Source organism: Mustela lutreola, chromosome 9, assembly GCF_030435805.1.
Source record: "Mustela lutreola isolate mMusLut2 chromosome 9, mMusLut2.pri, whole genome shotgun sequence".
Classification (NCBI taxonomy): domain Eukaryota; kingdom Metazoa; phylum Chordata; class Mammalia; order Carnivora; family Mustelidae; genus Mustela; species Mustela lutreola.
This window is the reverse complement of record NC_081298.1, coordinates 44,403,920-44,423,097: the sequence shown is the minus strand read 5'-3', so window position 1 is coordinate 44,423,097 and position 19,178 is coordinate 44,403,920. Positions and strand designations below refer to the sequence as shown.

Below are 19,178 nucleotides of genomic sequence, written 5' to 3'. Positions count from 1 at the left end.
ATAATGACTTTGTCTAATGTTTTATAAAGGTTTTTGTGCATAATCTAAGCATAATTGTTATGAACAAGTAAACTGAATAGATGTGAATAAGATAAAGTTTTTAGGTAAACTTTTAAGATAGTTTGCCCAAGGGGCACCTGGGTGGTTCAACAGGTTAAACATCTGCCTTTGGCTCAGGTCCTGATCTTAGGGTCCTGGGATCAAGTCCTGCATCAGGCTTCTTGCTCAGCGGGGAGTCTGGTTTTCCCTCTGCCTGGCACTCCCCCTGCCTGTGCTCTCTCTCTGACAAGTAAGTAAATAAAATAATAAAAGAAAAACTAGTTTCCCCAAATAACTTTGGTAACCTGAAATCTTAGTTTTGCTACATCAAGTGATTAGTTAAGTTAAATTCACTGAATATCTAGATAATTTCCAAATAAGATAAAACAATGAAGCATTAATTACTGAACAGATGTTTATTTACTTTTGACTTCCTTAATATAAAGAAACTAAAGATAAATTTGGGTCTGTTAGTAAACATGTTTCACTTTTTAAAAAAAATTATACTATAAAAAAACACTTGTTTATGAAAATCAAATAAAAAGTATTTATTAGTTTGTCAGTTCATCGAATGCTAACAAAAAACACAGTTCACAACCGTTTACTTCTTAGTTAAGGCTGCTAAGGGTTAAGGATTCTAATTAATATATGTGGTTAAAGCTACTAGAAATAAGGGAAACATCTCCATATGCAAGAAAAGTAGGATATATGCTTTCAGTAAAAGAAGGTATGACGAGAGAATAGACAATCGAATTGAAAATGAGCAGAGGACAGTTCTCTCAAGAAGACTACTGATGGCCAATAGATACATGAAAAAATGCTCAGCATCACTCATCATCAGGGAAATGCCAATCAAAACTATAGTGAGAAACCCCTCACACATCTCAGAATAGCTAGGATTAAAAAGACTAGAAATAACAAGTATTGGTGAGGATGTGGAGAAAAGAGAACCCCTGTGCACTACTGGGGGGAATGCAAATTGGTACAACCATAGCGGAAAATAGTATGGTGGTTTCTCAAAATATGAAAAATAGAAATACCATATGATCCAGTAATTCTACCACTGGGTATTTACCCCCCAAAACTGGAAATATTAATTTAAAAAGATATAGGTACCCCTATGCTTACTGCAGCATTATTTCCAATAGCCAAGATATGGAAGTAAGCCAAATGTCCATCCATAGATGAATAAAGAAAATGTGGTATACACACACACACACACACACACACACACATTACTTAATCATAAATATTACTTATTCATAAAAAAGAACGAGATCTCACCATTTGCAGCATACCCTAGACGGTATTATGCTAAGTGAATAAGTCAGCCAGAAAAGACAAATGCTGTGTGATTTCACTTATGTGTGGAATCTTAAAAAGAAACAAACAAACAGAAAGCAGAAACAGATCCATAAATGCAGAGGACAAACTGATGGTTGCCAGAGGGAGTAGAGTTAAAGAAAAAAAAAGGCGAGGGGTGGTTTCTAGGTGGCTCAGTCGGTTAAGCATCTGACTCTTGATTTCAGTTCAGATCATGATCTCAGGGTGGTGAGCTTGAGCCACCAAGGCTGAAAGCAAGAGTCAGACACTTAACCGACTGAGCTACCCCAGAGACCCTAAGGAAAGCTAATGCTTTTTAGGACTATTTAATTTTCTGTATTTGCCTGTGAAGTCTTTAATTGTCACTTAGGTTAAATGGATAACTAAGTATTGTTTCACAGTGACCTATGATCCTACTTGGGCAAGTGTCCGAAGCTTTTGAAATTTTGACAAACTTCTCCAAAAATCAAATTCAAAATGAAGTCTTTTTGACCTTGGACTGACTTTGAAATTTTCCAGAGGGCTACTGGAATACTGAAAAGGATTATTTTCTCTTTCCTTACAAAAAGAGATGTTAAACTAATTACGTTTATTTGATGTGTTAAATTACATGGGAAAGATGTCAAGTAAGTGATGATAAACCTTCTTAGATCACGTTGCAGGGTAAATGTTATTAATAGAAGTGTTCCAAAATCTGGTAAGTCTTTGTATGTTATCGCTTGTTATTTTAGTTATTATTTCAAGATGTGGAATGTCACAGAAATAATCAAATTTCCTTGTCAATTCCATCACAATAAATTCTCATCAGATTTGCGATAATGGGCATATTGAAATCTGTTGTCATTTACAATTATTCAACATTGCCTGATTATTTCTGTAAGTGTAGCAAGATCGGTGATTGAGAAAGTTTTTTTTAAAAACTGCTTTGCTGGAATCTTGTAAACAGGTTAGCAGGTGGATTTTACATCTGTTTCAAATGTGACAAGCCAATCAAAGCCTTGGAAATATATACAGCCAACATTTCCAACTGCGTCCTGTTCCAGGGAGAACCAATTCTTATTGAACTTATGTAAATAACTAATTATTTTGTCATGAAAAGAAGATTCAAGAGTTTTTGAATATTGGAGGCATCAGGTAGGGAGAAAAAGTAAATGTTTCATCTTTGATTGCAAAGGTATATCTTAACAAATTGTTAATAACTTAAGAGAAAAGAGAATGTTGAATACAACAAGTTGGTTTTACTAAAAAAAAAAATGAGGGTTACTGGAGGGAACAGAAATTATGTTTACATCATCATCTATATTCAGTTCTAATTTTGTTAATTTTCTTGGAGGCTCTGGTATGGACCTACCCTGAAGTGTTCTAGTTTCCTTGAAAATTTGGTTACAACTCTTCAAGCGAACGTTTCCAACTTTCCCCACCCTTCTGATTTGGAAGCAGTAAAAACAAGAGACTGCCCTTGAATCTCCTTGCAAAGAGCTAAACCAGGTCCTCTCCACTTCAGGGACTTCAATCTCAGATACGCATCTCACAGCTAAAGAAGGCTCCCGCGGACATCTGGCCCTGCACAGGTGATGCAAACCAACAAATCAAACTCACAGAGACGAGAAGCAGATGATAGGGAGGTAGACTGCATCCTCCCAGGATCAAGACTTCCTATTTTAACTAAACAGGAAACCCTTTCTTCTTCACTTTCTCTCCTTTACTCTGATGCTGGCCTGAAAAGATAATGTCACCATTTGTATATCCCAGGGCATTGTGAAGCGGGTTAAACTCTGCCTTTCAGACCACTGGATTTGTCATGGAAAAATCCTATCTGTCCATTAGTAGTGCCACCTTAAGGGGAATGATTTGTGCTTATAGGGTTTGTCTTTGTCTACCTTGGTTATTGTTCTCCTTGGGCCTGCTGACTCAGAGCCTGAAAACTTGGATTTCCTAAGTGATAGCAGTATTAGGAGTGTCTTTTGTTATTCACTTGCAAGCCTTTGAATCCTGCCTGAGTTTATGTTAATGAGATGACTAGTGGCAGGTAGTCCCCAGGATAGCTTGGGGGGAGGGGTGCCAAGTCACCCAATCCTATGATTGGAGCATTGGAATTTTCAGCCTGACCCCTGACCCCAGTCTGAACCCCCAGAAAGTGGGGCTGGGGATTGAACTAATCACTAATAGCCAAGGATTTAATCAAGAATGCCTACATAATGAGTCTCCATAAAGACTCTAAATGCAGGGGTTTGGAGAGCTTCTGATTGGTGAAGCTGAGAGTGGTGCATCCCAGACTCCACAGGGTTGGAAGCTCTATGCTCAGGACCCTTCCAGATCATGCCTGATGTATCTCATCTAGTTATTCATCTATTTCCTTATAATCCATTGGCACTAGTAAATAAAGTGTTTCCCTGAGTTCTGTGAGCCAATCTAGTGAATTACTGAACTTGAAGCGGGGTTATGGGAACCACTGATTTGTAGCCAAGTTGGACAGAAATTTGGATAATCTGGAAACTCACAGCTTGTGACTGGTGTCTGAAGTGGAGGTAGTCTTGTGGGACTGAGCCCTTAACCTGTGAGACCTGTGCTAACCCGGGCTGGTTAGTCTCAGACTTGAATACCCAGATGGTTACTACAGAATTAGAGAATGGGTTGGTGTGGGGAAAATGACCGCACATTTGGTGTCAGAACGCTGTGATTAGAGAAAGAGTTTTCTTTTGGTGGTAAAAGGTGTATCCTAAGTAAAGGGCCCACAGGGTCTCCAGGTTCAGGGCAATGATGTTTGGAGACTGTCCGGAAGATGTGATCATCTGTATCTTCACCTACTACTTCCCGACACCCTCTTCACTCTGGGTGCCTAGGGCCCAAGTAGACTGACCCACCCACAGTGGGTTCCTGAGGTCCATCCTTCTCCTCAGAAATCCCAATTTGCTTTATTCTATTCCCTTCTCCTCAGTACACATGAATTCAAATTTTTTCTCTAGGCTGATCACAGCTAGTGCTTCATGAAGTCCTAGTTTATACTATTTTGTGAATGACTAAGGAATCATCTGACATTCTGCCAGTTAAAGTGTTACTTATTAACACAAAATGAGTCTCCAGTTGGAATTACAGAAAAGTGGGAGGGATATTTTTGGCAAGCCATTCTCCACTTTTCAGAAGATAGACAAAGGAGAAAGAGGACTCTGTATCCCACATTAGTTCCTTTCTTGATGCCTGTAACATCTGGGACAGTGGGTTCTCAGTACCCCATCAGCTAAACCTGAGAAGCTGTTACTAAAAGTGGGAGGAGGGGTCTCTACAACTTAGGGTCCCTATATACTTGGTGACTGTGAGCCCACCCAAGGCACTGTCTTAAGGCCTGGAGAAACTTGCATTCCTTAGTCCATCCATGGATGATCCTATCTCTCAGAGCTCAGCTAGAACTCATAGGCTCTGTCACTGCTATATCTAAAGCCCCCAAGAGAAATAGCAGGCATGGCGTCCGTCTCCCTTGCACATCCCCAGAGCCTCCAGGGGCTCAGCAGTGGTAGGAGACTGAACTTGCCATCTGGCCCATCCCTCTCCCAGCTAACCAAGTAGGAGTTCAAACTGACAGCCCCCAGGTTAAAGCCTGCCCTCCAATGCATTTTCTTCCATCCTTACTATACTTTTTAAATTGGGGTTCTCGTATATAAAAACCTGGATTTCTGGCCTCTTGAAAAATATCAGAGGACCCACATTCACTCTTGTGTGTCAGCATCTGGTTGGAACTGAGTCAGCAGCATCCCCCTCCTGGCAGGGCCTAGTGCTCTCAAGCCAGTTGTGTTCCCAAAAAAATGACCTGTCCAGTGCCAGGCAGGCCCACCCATCATGCCATTCCTGTCATTCTTTCTGGCCCTCTAGGTTTTTGACTTTGTGACCAAATTGTTTTTCCATGTTTTTGTCTCTAAGATGGCCGGTGAACCCCGCATCCTGGTATTTATACTTTTGAGTGACATCTCCTTGAGGGAGGGCTGGTCTACCTGACTGGTTTCCAATGAACAGAACATGGTGGAAGTGATGGTGTATCACTCTCATGATTAGGTGCTCAACAGACTCTAGCTTTCATCTCTCTTGTTTTCTCCTGTATCACTCACCTTGGGATCACTCACCTTGGGAGAAGCCAGTGGCCTCATCCTATGGCCAGCCCTACAGGGAGGAACGGAAACTTGCCAAGTGGGTTTGAAGTAGGATCCCCACCACTCAACAGTCTGATGAGAATGCAGCCCAGCCAACACCTTGACTGCAATCTCCTGGCGACCTACCACCAGAGACACTCAGTAGTTAAACTTAGATTTCTGACCTGCAGAAACAATGAGGTACGGATACTTGTTGCTTTAAGTTACTAAGGTTTGGGGCAATTAGTTACATAGCAATAGATAATACAGCTTCCAATTTTGTTGTGAAAGTGGTTTCCTGCTTACCAGGTAAAGATGTTTGAAAGACTATTATCCTTGGAAATTCGATTTCATACATTTTGCCTCAGTCCGGTGAACTTACTGGTGACAGGCACATGTGCAAGGAGTCTGTCAGCTTCTGGGATCTATCTGACCTGAGGTGTCAAAGCACGATCCAAAATAGCATCGTGAGGCTTTTGTATTACGAAAAAGATCCCAGAAATCAATGCTACTAATGCTACTAATATATCCATGATTCCACAGGGAACACAAAGTTTCTCCTCTAAGGTATTTAAACCAATCAACTCAGAACAAGCTTTCCCATAGTTCTACAACCTTACTGAAGAAATTCACTCTTTAGGCACAATTCCTGGTTGGAGAAAGCTGGGGACTGGGGAAAGGGAAGGTTGCAGAAGACAAAGGGAATGAGCCATTTCAGTGTGAATAAGAAACACTACTTAAAACTTAAAAATAAGGCAAAAAGCTTGGTAAGGCATATCTTTTTTGATCAGGTGTTTAATGCTATCAATTTTCCCCTGACCTGTGCTTTAAGTGTATGCCATTGATTCTGACAGATAGTGTCCTGTTATTTATTTATTTATTTATTTATTTTTGAAATTCTGTAGTTCCATTTTGCATTTCCCCTTCTACCCAAGAGTTTTTTTTAATTAGAAAGTTTTAAAAGTTGCAGGAGGAAGAGCCCTCTTTTTTTTTTTTTTTTTGAGCATTATGCTTGGGTGTTTTTTGACAAAGTCACCTAAAGATTATTTCCTGATCCAGAGGGATACATCTGTGTTTGACTTGACTATGTGTTACTAATGTAGGGCTCAAGCACTGGATGGTTACGTGTCAGCCTGGGAATTTCTGTTCATGGGGGAAAAAAAAGATTATACCAACGGTTAGAGTTTTATTGCTTGTAGGACTTTAACCAGTTTTGATTTTACCTCAGTAAACTTACTACAGAAGGACTTTTTAAGTCAACTATAGATATATCACATGTCAAAGTGTTCTTTGAACCAGCTTGATGCTGGTTTCCTGGTTTCATGCATGGGGTGAATAAAGTGTTGACAGATGCCCATTCTACATTGCATGAGAGTCCTGTTTGAACTTTTTGAAAATTATACATTCACATCTACATCTCCCTCTTTGGCATCCCCCTAATAATGAAAACGCGAGAGTTACAAATAAGCCTGGAGAACTATATGGTTGAGGAGAACCAGCAAAATCTATCTTACTTTTGATTGTTTTTTTAAAAGACAAAGTTCCTTGAAGCAAGTGAGAATGTATTGCAGTCCCAAAGGCCATATTTAATATCAGAAATGAATGGCTAAAATGTGCTGCAAAAACGACCCATAAAACCATGAAATCCATTCCTTTTTGAAAACACAAACGGGAACTGCTATTCAGTAAGTAAGTTCCTGACATTCCTAGAAAGTCACACCCTGAGGGACAAATGTCTGTCCTGGAGGGATCTGGAGAAGAGGGTGGGAGACACGAATGGGAATCCAAAAAAAAAGCCAATCACTCTTCCAGAGAGAGTGGTCACTGTCCCCATGAACTCTCCAGAAGGAGTTTCCTGGGAAATCTCACTGGAACAGTGAGAAACGGATCACAGTGGAACCCTCAGGGGGGCTCCAGGGGGTGGGCTGCCTCAGAAGAAAGTCAAGCCAGGTCCAATTCCCATCCCTCCTATAGACTAACCTGCTGTCCTTCAACCTCCCTGGGCCTCAGTTTACCCATCTGTAACAGGAGGCACTTTAGACAAGATAAAATGTAACTCTGACTGAGAACTTGAACTGTGGCTAGTCTGAATCGAGACGTGCTCAGGATAAAATACATACTGGGTTTCAAGGGCACGGTACAAAAAAAAAAAGTAAAATATCTGATTAATACTTTTATATTGATTACATACTGACATGATAATATCTTAGATATATGAAGTTAAATAAAATTATTACTAAAATTAGTTTCACTTTTTATTTTTTTTTTTAAATGTAGCTACTAGAACATTTAGAACAATCCCTGTGGCTGGCTTTGTATTTCTATGGGACAGCTCTGCTCTGAGTCCCAGTGTAAGTATCCTGGAAGAATTTATTTGTGGAAAATAAAAGATACACCAAAACTGACATGAGCCCTGCTTTGTAGTATTATTATGAATAATTATCAATACGTCACCTGCTCTGACCAAACCTAATCTCTATTTTGTTTTCCCCCTGGTGCTTAGTCCTTTCCTGATTACAGACTGCCATGCAGTGCCTCCCTGGATGCCTGTTCACTGCCCAAGACACACGTAAGGAGTTCAAGGGTGTGGCACTCATACCTTTGGCTTTTGAGTGTCCACAGATCCTTGTGAGGATTTGTCCCATGAAATTACTGACTAAAATGGGATTTGGGTTTCATTCATTATTCTTCAAGGCCCTGCTATCTCTGTCCCCTGTCCTGCAACAGAGAATTGCTGTCCTGGGCTGTGCATGCATGCACAGAAATGACTTTCCACACTGAGAGCCGTCTGGGCACTGGAATGCTGGGAAATCACTGACACCCAAGGTGTAAGGTTGTGCCAGTTCTGGATGATTGAAAATCAGCCCGCAGACAAGGACTTTTGAAAACAGAATAAACTTCCGAATGCTAAGGAGGGTCTGATAGTGAAGGGAAGGGAGTTGGGGTGAAAGGGATGATTACTCCTGGATTATCTGTTTTGTAGGGTCAGATTTTAGCAATCAGGTCCCTTCAAAGGAGTCCCACTCTAATCTTTATGGTGCCAGAGAGCTCTCTTCTGTGGCTTCTCTGGACCATGTGCAAGGCACACATGATGCACCTGTCATCCAAACTGTTCCAAATGACCCAAAGAGGGTTTCTCAAACTTTGCCTCTGCCACTGAGCTGGGCCCTTGCACCTCCCCCCACCAGCTGGTTTGGGAGCCCAGGCTCAGGGCGTCTCCCTGCAGAACGAGCAGTTGGGAGGCACAGGAGGGCAGGGTCCCTGTCTTCAAAACACATTTTCTTCCTGGTCAGTGAAGACCAACTGTTGCCCTGTCCCAGAGGCAAAGAGAGGCTGGGAGGCAGTCACTGAGAAACAGAGAGCTCTACCACTTGCAGGTGGCATAGGACAGCCTCACCTAGGCATCCCTGGAAGAAATTGGACTGTTGAGTGGGCAATACACACCGGTCAGCTTGGGAATCGTTCTCTGCTGTAGAGGCTCCCCCGCTGGGGTCAGGGACGCAGCAACAAATGACAGAGCAAATCGCTCATGGCAGAGGTCAAGTTATGGATGGAAATTTACTTCTTGGTCCTATCCTGGGGCCACCACTAGGCCTTCTAGCACAACTCTGCCTTCAGACAAAATAAAGCAGACACCAGCTCACACCGTGCGAGTCCCTTCATCAGTGGATAAAGTGAGTCTGTGTCAGCCTGGAAGGGCAGCTGGGAGCCTAGCAGGGACAGATGGAAGGACAGGGACAGGAGGGGGGATGGACGAAGCCTGGAGTTTGGGCATCAGCAGGTGTGGACCACCAGAGCAGACCCAGGATGGCACAGTGGCGGGACCGGTGGAGGTAGAGTGGGGAAGCACAGCCGGAAGATCTCGAATGTCAAGGTGAAGAGTGCAGACCTAGCTGGGGGCCCAGCTCAGAGTGGATGAATGGAATAGTTCAGAAACAGACACACACACACACACACACACACACACACACACACACACACATTCGATGGTGCTGCGGATAGATTATGAGTATTCTCTGTAGTGCCCCAAATGAAAGAAGCTGAAGGGAAGTGGGGAGGTGGAGGTAGGAGAAGAAGGAGGATGACGATTTTGGTGACTTGAGAGGAACCTGCCAGCACTGGGCACCCAGACTGGGCAGGAGTGGGGGTGGCTCAGGGGAAGCTGTGGAATTCAGGAAGAAGAAGGATCAGATCTGACTGTGAGCTTTTCCGCTAGTGCAGGACCACCTAGAGCTTTGCCAGGCTAGACAAAATGTGTCCTCTCATGCAACACACCCTGGAAATCTGATAACAATGGGTGTCAACTTCTATAGTGAGGTGAGGATACCTTTGGCTGCCTTGTCTACGGCATCACCTGCCTCCTCCTGTAGGTTTTCACAGACAGCTTGTAGAGCAGAAAGATACATTTCTCACCAGTGGGTGAGGAAAACTCACGATGGCGCTAGACAAACTGTGGAAAATGTGTTTGTCCAGCATAGGACTTTGGGGGCCAGGCTTCTGGGATATGATTCCTCATGAACAATCACCACGGGACATTGTCAACCACCCTAGAATGCTCAGACCATCTTTGGTAGCCAACTGATTAATCACATAATGAGTTACAAGACAAAAGTCATGTTTCATGCGAGAAGTAAACGGAGCTCTGAGAACATGTAACTCAATGTTACATGTGTTCCAGAGAAATCTTTCCTGAGAAAGTGGCCTTTGATTTGCAAGCTGAGGTCGACTCCATATTATGTAGTGAGGTGGGGTAGAGCTAAATTTTGGCCTCTCTTAGGCTCCTGCCATGCTATTCTTCACATTCCCTACACTTAACAATGACTTCACAATGCCTTACAACTGGACAGGACAATTTCATGAAGTGTGAGACTACTTGGTGACATTCTTGGCTCACAGCTGAATTCCACATGCATATTATACATTTCTTGGTTATTACGGCTCCTGTGATTGTGTGTGAAGTGTAGATAATTAAAAGACGATCACCAGACCTCTTTTTCATCATTATCTTTCCCCCTCCAACTTGTGTTTTTAAACTAGAGTCACTAACCACTGGTGGCAAGCTTTGATTTGTGGTTTCCTATCTGTCCTGGCTCACGGAAATGACTCAGATAAGCTGCAAGACACAGTGGTGCCTTACTCCACCTTCCTAGATAATACGGAGTCAACCTCAACTCCCAAATCGAAGGACACTTCCTCAGGGAAGAGTTCTCTGGAATATTCTCACAGTCGTACATTCTCAGAGCCCCTTTTACTTCTCACCCAAAGCACTGCTTTCTCTTTTGGTATTATGTGTTTAGCACTGTGATATTTGATCAGTATATTTATTTGCCACCAGACTGAAAGCTCCATGGAGTCAGGGATATCTTCTGGTTTTTCTCTCCCTAGCAACTGGTACAGAGCCTGGATGATCACAGGTGCTAGAAAAATGTGAATTGAAATAAAGCGTGAAAAGTAAAAGAAGAGCCAATGCATCCCAGAAGATTCTGAGCAACAAACCATCCCAGCAAACAGAACTCTAGCCTGGCATTTTAAAGACAAACCTCCAAGGAGTCAGCATTAAATGTCCGAAGGGAACCTGACTTCATCCTTACAGATAACTCCATGCCTTAACTGTGAAATCATCAATAATATTTATCAACTATTATAATATCTAATAATAGTAGTATTCCATCTTTAGTTGGACTATGGAATAGCCATATAGTAAAGAATAACAATGTCTACAAAAAGGAGAAAAGAAAGAAGTACAAAGTAACTATATCATTTACTTGGAGTATATAACTTAAACAATTTAAGCTGGGGGCAGGGGTGGAGAAGACAGACAATAGCAAGTTAAATAATAAAAGCCACTTTGCCAGCAATTTCCTCAAGGCATCTGACTCAGGCAAGATTGAAGCGGGACTTGTCCTCGATGGGGTCAGGCAGGCCTTTCACCTCTTGCCTGATTGATTCTTTCATAGACACACCCCAAAATACAAGTTAACTACTTTACCTGCTGTCCAACTGGAAAAAAAAAAAAAATCTTTCCCAGGACTGCAGGACAGGCACAATGACTACCATGGACTTAACAGGTAGTACTGAGTGAGTCCAATACGGACTCTCTCAGGAATTTCCAATATGGACTCTCTCAGGAATTTTCAAAGGCAATTTTGACCATACTTGATATTCTCCTTTTGCTTTGGCTATAAAATCCAACTGCTACATTAGATTCAAGCCCACTGCCCTTCCTGAGCGTCAAGATGATAGTTACAGACTAGCCAGTAGTTAGCATGATGTAGGCAGAGCCTTGGGTAAAGGAGTGGGGTAGGCTCATTCCTTCTACCAGGATGAAATAAGCGTATCTTCATAAGACAGGATCAAGGGACTGGAGACGAGTCAGGAGTCTGGTGGGTTTAGTGCCCGGTCTACAGGGGACATGGAGAGCTCCTCTTCTGGCTCATGTGGGTGAACGCTGTACAGGTTTGATTCCAACTTGGGGAAATGGATCAAGAACAGAGACAGCTAAGTCCACATCACAGAACTAGGAGGACGGAGAATGGAGACCATCTGTGTCAACACAGCTATTTCTTCCAGGATATTCTTGCCCAGGATGTTAAGGCTTTAAACCAATAAATCACTTCGCTGTTTGCTGCAGGAAATTCCTACAAAACAATTGGTCCTGGCAAACAGTTTGTTCACCTGGGAAATGCTTGCTTATCAAACAATAGTTAACTTGCCAAGATTCTTTTCAAGACCATCCTCTTGCTGAATCCCCCAATCCTGAACTATGATGTCACATACTCTGCTGAAACCCGAGCATATCTCTGCCTTGAAAAATGCAGCTCCAAGGGCACACACGCAGACCTATGAACCCTATTAAAGATGCCCCCTGCTGTCCCACTTGCACACCAGTGGAACTGTGTCCTGATGATGTCTGTCCTTACTGTCTTCAGCTTAATGAATTTAGCTTTGCTGTATCAACAGGCTCTGGAGTCCAAAATTGATACAATAAATCAGGTTTAGCCTTTTGCAAGTGGGAAGCATATGCATGCAAGTTAATACATACTTACAACCCATCAGGATGGGATAATAAATAACCATTGTCAGTTTTCCTCGTAATTAAGAAACCCCTATATCATTCTTCCTTTGAGGAAAAAGGTCTGGTGTTTGAACACCTGCCTGTGACAGATTTCAAATGCACATTTTACCTCCGTTTTTCTACTCGTTTACATGAATCTGTGTTTTCCAAGTTTTCTACAGCGAGTGGGCGTTATTCTGAGGGTGAGTGAAAGGATACAAAGTAAAAGCTATAAAGAGGAAATGAATCCCCAAGAGCGAATTTGAAATGACCACCAAGACTTAATTGACAACATACACACACACAGCCTATTAAACTCCCATTTAGAATCTTGTCTCACTCATTAAGCTAGCAAGGTAATTTTAACCCATTAATATCAATATCCAAATAGGAAGGTCGTACCGTTTTAATCATGCTGCTTTGTTTGGGTCTCTCTTGCCTGATCACAAAGAGCTTCTAGGTATTTGATAAAATACACCAGCAAATCACATTTAACCAGTCTAGGGTGAGACCTCAGAATCTATTCGTTGTTGCTGCTTTTTAATGAGGACTTAAGGGACTCATACAATCAAGCAAAGTGTGAAACACACTTGCCTACAGCATCGACTTGCTGGAATGCAAATTCCAGCTTCAATCATAAAACCATCCAGCTGCAGAAGAACAGCTGAGCAGTGGATAAACAAAGATTGCCTCAACTGTTTTACACAGGGTGGCATCTCCGCAGCTCCTGGGTCCTGGCCCTGACTTGGAAGCCCTAAGTCACCCAAACTCCAAGCTACTGTAAACCGGGTAACAGCTTGCAGCTGGGTTCAGGCGAGCTGCCCCCACCACCCCCACCCCTACCAGAGCTGGCTCACAGCAGCCTTCCCTCCGCAGCTCCCCACGCAGCCTGGGCAAAGCGAGAGAGCCTGCCCATTAGCAATCCCAATCAAGGCTTCCTTTTACCTTAAAGAAACTTCCTCGCTTGTCCAGACTGCGGGCACCCATGGTCCAAGCTGACATCTCCCCCAGCGACATTCTACTGCACGCCCGGGACTCCTGAAGGTAGAGACATTTTTAATGGTTAGTCCAGCCTGTAGGAAATTCCTCTCTAAGCCACAGAACACTCACAACAACGGTCCTGCCAAGATCTTTTCCCGTCAACAACACAGTGCCATTTATTTCCCACCAAAGCCCTTCCATCCCCTTTCAGGCTGATTTCCTGCCCCAGACAGCACAGTTCCTAGTCTGTGCCCCACCTCACTGCCCCACCTCCCCGCTCCTCCAGCTGACGCAGAAGGTCTCTGGCACCACGGAAAGTATAATGATTGCTTTGTGTGTTTGCTTGACCTCACGCTCGAGTCCTAAAGGGACCGATATTAGATGTCACCGTAATCTGCTCTGAAGCTTATGGACTTAATGTGGCTGAACACAGACGGACAGCATAAGAATGAGGCCCCTGCACGTCCCAGGAAATCCTGCTGGAATGGGATGAGGTCATCATCAGCTCTGCGAGCCCTCTCCCCCTCTCCCCCAGGCAAGGTCAACACAAGGGCACTGGGAATAAATCCCTTTATTTTCTCCTTAGAAATCAAAGATGGCGATGAAATCCCATGTCCCTGTTTACAGAGATTAGTTTGTATAAGAAACAGCCTGGAAACAGCTCCATGATAATAACCCAAGGGGAGGGGGGCAGGGCACTCTGGAATGTAGAGAAAAATGTAAAGGCATGATATGATTCTGAATCATAACTGTGGCCATTTCAGCTTGGAATTTCCCTCCCTTGAGCACCAAAACCCAATAAGCCTCCTTGTCAGCTACAAAGCCTAAGTGTCCACTTCTAAGTAAAATACATGCACACCCAAGCAGCTGGCCTCATCTCAGTCAACAGGCATCAAATACCTTGGGGCGCATCCCCAAACCTTCTGCAACCAAGGAGGCTGGACCAAGAGCAAATATAAAACTGTTCTCCTGCTCACCATAACCTGGCCCAAGATAAAGCTCGTCCTGACCATGACCAACACGGTCCGTGTAAGGACAATAAAATGAAAACATGTCACATCACATTAAGGCATATTAAAAGGGGTTCAACTGTGGGGGTGGAGTGGGGAGACACAGACAGAAGCCAAGGTCACTGCTGCTAGTTTGCTAAAGCTGTTTCATTATTAGCAAGGGAACAGAGAGCCAGCAGCTCCAAAGGGACTTTCCTAACAAGTGGAAAAGCTTAATTACTTAGCAGAGAACTACATGCATATTAGCAAGTAATGCTCTTGGGAAAGGGGCTCATTTTGGCCCCAAGATTAGCCTCAGTGTTCATATTCATAGTGGGCTCCATTGATCTGCAGAATCCCATCTAGGAAGACAGTAACACAGTGCACACCCATCTCTCTTTCCAGAACCTTCACCTATTTTAGCCCTTCCTCCACGTCTCGGTCACTTTAAAGGCTTGGAGATGCCTTCCCTGTGTTTCTTTCCACTTGTAATCCTGCTGGGGATGAAAGCCAAGACTCCAAAACCTCCTGAGAAGACTGGTGAGCTTTCCTTTGCAATTCTGCTGACTCCAAAGCTTCAGGTTCTCGGACTCAGCAGCTGAATGGTGCCCCAGCTCCAAGGCCTTTGAAGTTCATCACTTATTAGCAAAATCCACAGACTGGAGCAACTCCAGAATGAAAACACAGTGCTGTGTTCAGAACCAAGAGGGGAATGGGAGCCACACTGTAACCCCAGGGAGTAAATGATTAACTGTTTCGATGCAAAAGAAACACACATTAAAAAAAGAACATTTCTTGACACCAAGCCTAAAATTCTTTTCCTTTCAGACGTTTTCTCAGCGAGGGATTTGACATCGTACAGCAGTTAAGGAGCTGGCAGGCAAGAGCCAAGACTTCATTCCTCATCCAGACCTAAGTCTCTTTGTTCCGTTCAGAAGATTTCCACAGACAAACCCCTTCTATGAGCCATGACAGGCAGGGAATTTTGCCTATAGCAATGGAGCGGTTTGGATTCCAGAAGTTTACCAGTTTAATTAGCTGCCTGAAAATCATATGCACGCACTTCAAATTCCAGCGGAGTGGTTATCTGTAAAATAGCCAGTTTGGATTCCGTGCATGTGGGGCAGACGGACCTATCACATTTCTCCAAGAAAATGCAGGTCTCCTCCCCCCTTCTTCAAAAGGCTGCTCCAGGAGGGAGATGACAGCAGGTGACAGGAGCAGGTGGCCAAGCGCAATAGCGGGTCCTTCCCATTGAATAAAATCCAAGTGGACTGCACATCATTGAGTATCTTCATTGAAAAAAAAAATTCAGCTCTTAAGGGTCCCAAAGAAGTCCTTCCTGTTGTAGCAACAGTTTCCTTCCCAAACCATAACCTCTAACACCTTAACTCAATATGGACAGAAATTTAATCTAACTTAAAAGCATAGCTTCTTTCCATTCATGGTTCCCCACCCTCCCTTACCCTGAGGGGTTACACCAGGGTAACAGGGTTTGGTCCTAAAACTACCCCAGTAACAGGCTAGACAAAAAAGGTGCAGTAGTTGGAGAGGTTGTTAAATTTCTCCAGATTTATATATTGGGAGCTTGCTCCTTTCCTGGATTCCCTGAAGGGTAAACTGGATACTTGAAAAACGAGCCCATCACATCCATCCAGTAGATCTTTCCAGATGCTAGCTAAAAGCTAGCAAAATAATTTTAAAAAATAAATAATAAATAATAGTGGGAGAAGAGGAAAAAAAAAAGCCCTAATGGGACACTGCAAACATTTTGGAGCTGCCAAGCCTTTTCAATAACACCACTGAAGGAATGTAAACGAAGCGGGTTGCTCCAGTCAGCTAAAGGACAAAGGCAGGAAGTGAATATTTCTCCCTCCAGAAACACCAGCCTCTGCCACTTGAAAGTAAACCTAGCTGTGGCTTTTCTTCATGTGGCCCCAAGAACCACTGCTGAGGTGAAGATTGGTCCTGAATTCTCAGCGTGGAGGATGCACTGAGTGGTCTGGCAGGGCTCAGGGGCTGGCTGTCCAGCACCTTCCATTGGGAACCGATGAGGACAGGCATGGAGGCACCACCGCCTGGACCCTGGCTGCAGGCTGGGTACAGGCAAAGGGACACCGAGTGCCTAGCTTCCAGTTCACTGATCAGCGGGGCTGGGTATAGTCACTGGCACTTTTGCTCTCCTTGGCCACAGGCTAGATCTTGGCAAGACAGGAGGGTCCGTGGTGTAGCCTCTTTGCCCCCCTGCCCTCCACCTCCCCACCTCCATTAATTTCATCAAACTACCCTTCCTACTTATTTGCCTCAAGTCACAAGTGCAGACCCACAGGAGAAGCAGAGGAACACTTAAACTGGCATCTGCTACTCACAAGTCCAATTTATAAGAAACTTCGCCTCTTCAGGGCATGGGTTCTCAAAGCCGAGCTGCTGAGACAGCTGGGTACAGAAGTCTTCCCTAATCACTACCTTTCTTCTTCTCCTTCCTCGCAGCTGAATGAGACGCAGCAAACTGGACTTCAGCTCTTAGTAAACAAGCTCTCATTATAATTATTTTATAGCTGAACTGACCGAAGAAGGAGAGAGTGACTCACTCCTGGGAATCTGTCAGGTCAAGGCCAATCCCAAGAAATGCACATTACCTTTTTCCCGGTTCCTTAAGTGCCTCTGAGGATGGCAGGTCTGTCTTTTTGAATGCTTTTCATCGTTACTAAGAGGTAAAAGCCCAGTGGCGCGGCTCTGTGTTGGCATCCAGGGAAGGGCTCTGATTATTTCCATAATTATCTATTACCAGGGATTTTACAGGCTGGACAGAAAAACTATAGTCCAGGTTCTGGGTTGACAATTCAAATTACATAATTTTTTTCCCCAAATTATGTGAACTTTTTAAAAAAATGTTTTTCTTTAAGCAATTTATATCACTGTCCAGCACTGATTTTCCCTCAGTTGTAGTCAAACATTTTTTTTAAGAAGTTTCAGGATTATGAATTGTTTTTATTGCAAAGAGAAACTAATTTGTGGGAAGAAATCAGAAGCAAAAACTGTACTCCCAGTTCTCTTACTAGTAACTATTTTTATTCTTTATTTCAAGATTTATTCATTTATTTGAGAGTGAGAGAGAGCAAGCAAGCATGTGCACAAGTGTGGGGCAGGGGTAGGGCAGAGGGAGAGGGACAGAGAGAATCTCCAGAACACTCTCCTCTGAGCACAGAACTCAGTCTCAGGACCCTGAGATCAAGACCTGAGCCAAAACCAAGAGTTGGATGCTTCACCAAATGAGCCACCCAGGTGCCCCTTATAACTGTGTTTTTAAATAGAATTGGGAACAATGTTCAACACTTCAATTTTCCCAAAATTAATGAAAGATCATAAATTTTTTTTTTTTTTAAAGAAAGGTACATTTCTAAGACTGGCCCAACAATGGGGCTAATTATTCCACCAGATGTCTACCCCCTCCATCCTTGGAAAACGGGTGCCTCATAGAGACCCTCACCATATCCATGCTGCATTAGCTTTGCTAGTGCCCACGTGGCCAAGGTGTGGACACTTCCACCAATGGCAATCCATGCCACCTTGGGCAACAGATGGGCAGCTCAACGGGCAAGAAATTCCGCTTTTCTTGGATGGGAAACTGCCTCTCTCACTTCCCACCTGATAAATGCCCTCATTTTATCCCTTGGACCATTCAAGAATCAGCTTCCTGCTTTACCCTTTTCTGGATCCCTGAAGACATCCCTATTCCTCATTTGAGTGACTTCTTCTCTTGAGCATGGCTCCAGACTCAAGGCTGGTACACTCTGCCCAGCTGGAACAAGGCTGAGAAGAGAGAGGGGGGTGCCTACTGCCCCAGGCCGCTCTCTTGCAGCATTTCAGAAGTATGTGACTTTTCAACGTCCTCATATAAAAAGTTCCACGTGGTAAATGTTACACACTTTGCACATTTGTACAGTGACTTCTTAGATACAATAAGGAAGCCTCATAAGCCACATTGGCTCTTAACCCAAAGGAGGCCATGGACAGGGAGCCACACACCCCAGGTCTTCCTCAAGTTTTACCTGCCAACAACCTCAAGAGCACCTGAGTTTAGAACTTTGTTTTCTAAGGCTCTCAGGCCATGATGGTAAAAAGTATATGGGGGTTAAATTTGTGTAGGCTATTATTTTAATTTTATTTTTAAAGATTTTATATATTAATTTGACAGAGAGTATAAGTTGGGGGAGCAGCAGGGAGAGGAAGAAGCAGGGTCTCCACTGAGCAGGAGCCTGATGTGGGACTTGATCCCGGCTGGCACCAAAGGCAGACACTTAACCAACTGAGCCACCTATGCACCCCAAGTGGTTAATTTTAATTGGAGGTTTATAACGTAGCAGCTCTTAAATTGGGTCTACACTGCAGATATAACAGATCAAGTTATATTTTTTTAAAAGATTTTATTTATTCATTTGAGACAGAGATACACAAAGAGAGAGAACATGAGCAGGGAGAGAGGCAGAGGGAGAGGGAGAAGCAGACTCCCTGCTGTGCTGGGAGCCAGAGCATGATGTGGGGCTTGATCCCCAAACCTGGAGATCATGACCTGAGCTGAGGGCAGATGCTTAACTATCTGAGCCACCCAGGCTTCCCAAGAAATACATTTAAAAAAAAAAAAAATGTTTGAATTGCTGGTCTCCAGAG

General features: G+C 43.5%; 1 protein-coding gene across 8 annotated transcripts in view; it reads right to left on the bottom strand.

Annotated features, from left to right (window-relative positions):
* RIN2 (Ras and Rab interactor 2) overlaps positions 1 to 19,178 on the bottom strand; it is a 229,791-nt gene that overhangs the window by 96,229 nt on the left and 114,384 nt on the right. For 6 of the 8 annotated variants that reach the window (XM_059134158.1, XM_059134164.1, XM_059134162.1 and 3 more), the window contains one exon: positions 13,483 to 13,575. In XM_059134158.1, coding sequence (XP_058990141.1) covers positions 13,483 to 13,575 — 93 coding nt within the window. Of the gene's footprint in view, positions 1 to 13,482; positions 13,576 to 13,647; positions 13,758 to 13,788; positions 13,894 to 19,178 lie in introns of those variants that run through there. The other 2 variants (XM_059134167.1, XM_059134161.1) reach the window with 2 other exon arrangements.